Consider the following 3,138-nt stretch of genomic DNA (forward strand, 5'->3'; position numbering starts at 1 on the left):
ACAGGCATCCCTAGCAGTCTTGGAGCCCAGCTGTGGGTCGGCAGTCTCCTTTGCAAGTCCCTTCAGCTCAAGCAGACCTTGGGGAGGAGGCAGTGGAGATCCTGCAGCTCCTCTGAGGCCACCTCTTTTTCAGAGTGATCCCACCCAAGAGAGCCACAGCCCTTCTCAATGAGGAAACCCCATCATGTCCCATCTGCACCATTGACCCTGTAACCACTGTCTCCCTAAAAATCCCTGGCACAGTTTCCCTGCACCGACTTTTTCCAAACTATTCCTGCATCTCGGGATGCAGCTGCAACCACCAAGTGTCAGGAGTCACTGTGCCACAGCCTGTCACTGTCTCCTTTAAGAGACGGGCTCAGCCTTTTGTCCTCTGGCCCGCTGTCCCCACCAAAGCCAGCTTTCAGGGATGGAGAAGCCGTCTCAAGCCCAGCATGACTCAAAGCACATGATCCAGCATTGGCAGCGTGTCCTTCCCTTGCAACAGCAGCGTGCCGACAGCACGCTGGAGTGACATATGGCCACTGGCAAGAGGGAGCTGGGATTTCTTTCTCCTGCAAGGAAGCAGGTTGTCATTTGAGTTGAGCACAGACTGTGCTACGAACAGGAGGCAGAGCAGCAGCAAAGAGCAGCTCCTTTTCATCCTCAAGCCAAGGCAGGAGGGCTGAGAAGTTTGGGCAAAGAAGGTGCTTCCAGGCAGGGGAAGACGGCTCGGCTTGGCAGCCCAGCTCCAGCTTGGCAGGCTGGAGGAGGGATGCTGTGGTCCCAGGCCTGGCTGTGCAGGCGGCAGACAGGAACCTGGGGCAGTGCAGCTGCCTTTTTTTATGCTTACACATCAAATCGGTGATCGGAAACACCACAGCAGCTTCCAGGGGTGGGAACTGTTTTTCTCCGAGAGGCAGGCTGGGCTGGGCTGGCTGTCAGTGTCTCTTCTCTCTCCGATTAGCAGAGCCAGGGTGATTTATTTGGAAAGAAAACGTCTTGGTATGCAAACAAGGTGGTGGGTTTTTTTTCTTCCTTTGCTACCTTCTCTTACCAAGTCTCTCCTGCTCTCTGCCCAGGTCCTGGGGGCCCGGCACCTTCCCAAAAACGGAAGGGGAATCGTTTGTCCTTTCGTGGAGGTGGAGGTGTCCGGCGCCGAGTACGACAATGCCAAGCAGAAAACCGAGATAGTGGGTGAGTGGGTTGGCGAAGGGAAGGGAGAGGGAGGCACCACCACTCCTGACCGTGGTGTGAGCCGTGGGCTGCTCCCGTGCTGCCTGTGAGCTCAGCATCAGCCGTGGTGGGCAGCGGGGGGCCCAGTGCCCGGTGGGGGCTACCCGTTGACGGCAGTGTTTTCTGACTAGCGGACAACGGCCTGAACCCTCTCTGGACCCCGAAGCAATTCCACTTTCAGGTCAGCAACCCCGACTTTGCCTTCCTTCGCTTCGTGGTGTATGAGGAGGACATGTTCAGCGATGAGAACTTCCTGGCTCAGGCCACCTTCCTGGTGAAAGGCTTGAAGACGGGTAAAGCGCTCGGGGAAGCAGGGAGGGGGTGTCATGGTGGTCCTCACCAGTTTGCTAATTGCATCGTTAGCCAGCAAGATGCTGAGTTTCATGGGAGGATGCTGTTAGTCCCTCCTGTCCCCATGACAGGTCACATCCCCAACCAGGTAAAGGAAGGAAGAAGCCATTTGCTTACATCCCCTGGGGCCAACTGCCACGTGAAGGGAGCCGGGGGGGGGTGGAGAAGACCCCCTTGAGTTCTGTGCCAGGGGACTGACACGTTGCTGCCTGTGCGACGAGTAACGCCAAGGCTGTCTCTGCTATAGGTTTCCGAGCTGTACCCCTGAAGAACAACTACAGCGAAAACCTGGAGCTGGCTTCCCTGCTCGTCAAGATAGACATTTTCGCTAGCAAGGTAAGGAGAAGAGCGTGTCCTGCTCCGCTCGCCCCCGCAGCGGCACGGCTCTGTGCTGCCGGCAGGTCGGTGCAGTGAAGCTCAGCATTGCCTAGCCTGGCCAAGTTTTCAGTGCTGCACTGTAGTGATGCACGGAGGACTGGCAGGATGGGAAGCGCCGGGCTCGCCTCCTGCAGCGAGCCAGGGTGTTTCAGGCAGGGTCCTGCCTGGGCTGCGTTTGACTTGCCTGGAAATCCCTTCAGCAAAAGCTGAAGGAGGCAGATTTGCTCCATCCCAGTCCCCGTCTGTGCTCCAGTGAAGTTATAGCTCAGTATCACGGAGCCCGGCTGGCCTGGGGCCATCCACATTGGCATAAGCAGAGGGCAGAGCTCTTTCAGAGACAGATGTTTCTTTTATTTCTTCGTTTAAAATTATGTTGGAGGGAGCCAGCGATGTTTGTTAAAGACAGAAGAGCTGCACATTGCAAACCCCGAGACCCCATGAGCCCTGCACACCCTGCGTGGCAGCTCGTGGGGCAGCGGGGCCCTGCAGCAGGACTGCCCTTACTACGAGGCATACATTTTGAAATCCCAAGCCCTTTACTATATTTTTCTTTTTTCCTAATCAAAGCAGGAGAATGGCGAAATAAACCTCTTCAGTGCTTCAGCCCTACGGGAACGAGCAGGGGATGCTTCCAATCAGCTGCTGGCGAGCAGAGGCAGAGAGGGGTCCTTCGAGTCGCGGTACCAGCAGCCCTTTGAAGACTTCCGTGTGTCGCAGGAGCAGCTAGCTGACCACTTCGAGAGCCGGGAGCGAAGGTATGCCAGTGCTCGTTGAGCTCTTCCCAGCACGAGACCTCCCCCCAGCATTCAGTCTCCACTTGGTGCAGGCTGATAAACGCAGCCTCCCACTAACGCAGAGCAGAGCTGCAGCCTTGTTTGCTGCGTGGAAACGCTAAATTTCAGCATGAAAGCTGTGCCAGTCCTTGGGGGAGTCACGGCGCTGGGGTCCGTGGGAGTAGGGTGGGACAAGGCGCTGCCACCCTGCAGCCGGTGGCACTTCCCCCCGGCGTGGGGGACGTGCTGAGCCCCTGCTTTTCTCCCGCGGGGCGGCTTTTGACACCGGAGCATTGCCCTTCATCATCCCTTGGTCAGCCTCAGCTGTGTCCCCCCTCTGTGACCCCCTGCAGGGTACTGCGGAGGACCCGGGTCAACGGGGACAACCGGCTGTAGCCCATCTCGGCGGGCGAAAGCACCT

General features: G+C 57.6%; 1 protein-coding gene across 1 annotated transcript in view; it reads left to right on the forward strand.

The window, feature by feature from the left end:
• The window catches only part of PLCG1 (phospholipase C, gamma 1), a gene marked incomplete at its 5' end in the record, with an annotated part of 18,928 nt that extends 15,790 nt beyond the window's left edge, over positions 1-3,138 (forward strand). The window contains 5 exons of the mRNA XM_009579103.1: positions 1,062-1,176; positions 1,347-1,508; positions 1,814-1,902; positions 2,515-2,699; positions 3,071-3,138. Of these exons, the coding sequence (XP_009577398.1) occupies positions 1,062-1,176; positions 1,347-1,508; positions 1,814-1,902; positions 2,515-2,699; positions 3,071-3,113 (594 nt within the window). The remainder of the gene's footprint in view (positions 1-1,061; positions 1,177-1,346; positions 1,509-1,813; positions 1,903-2,514; positions 2,700-3,070) is intronic.

The sequence above is a fragment of the Fulmarus glacialis genome, unplaced genomic scaffold, assembly GCF_000690835.1.
Source record: "Fulmarus glacialis isolate BGI_N327 unplaced genomic scaffold, ASM69083v1 scaffold446, whole genome shotgun sequence".
In the NCBI taxonomy this organism is placed as follows: Eukaryota; Metazoa; Chordata; class Aves; order Procellariiformes; family Procellariidae; genus Fulmarus; species Fulmarus glacialis.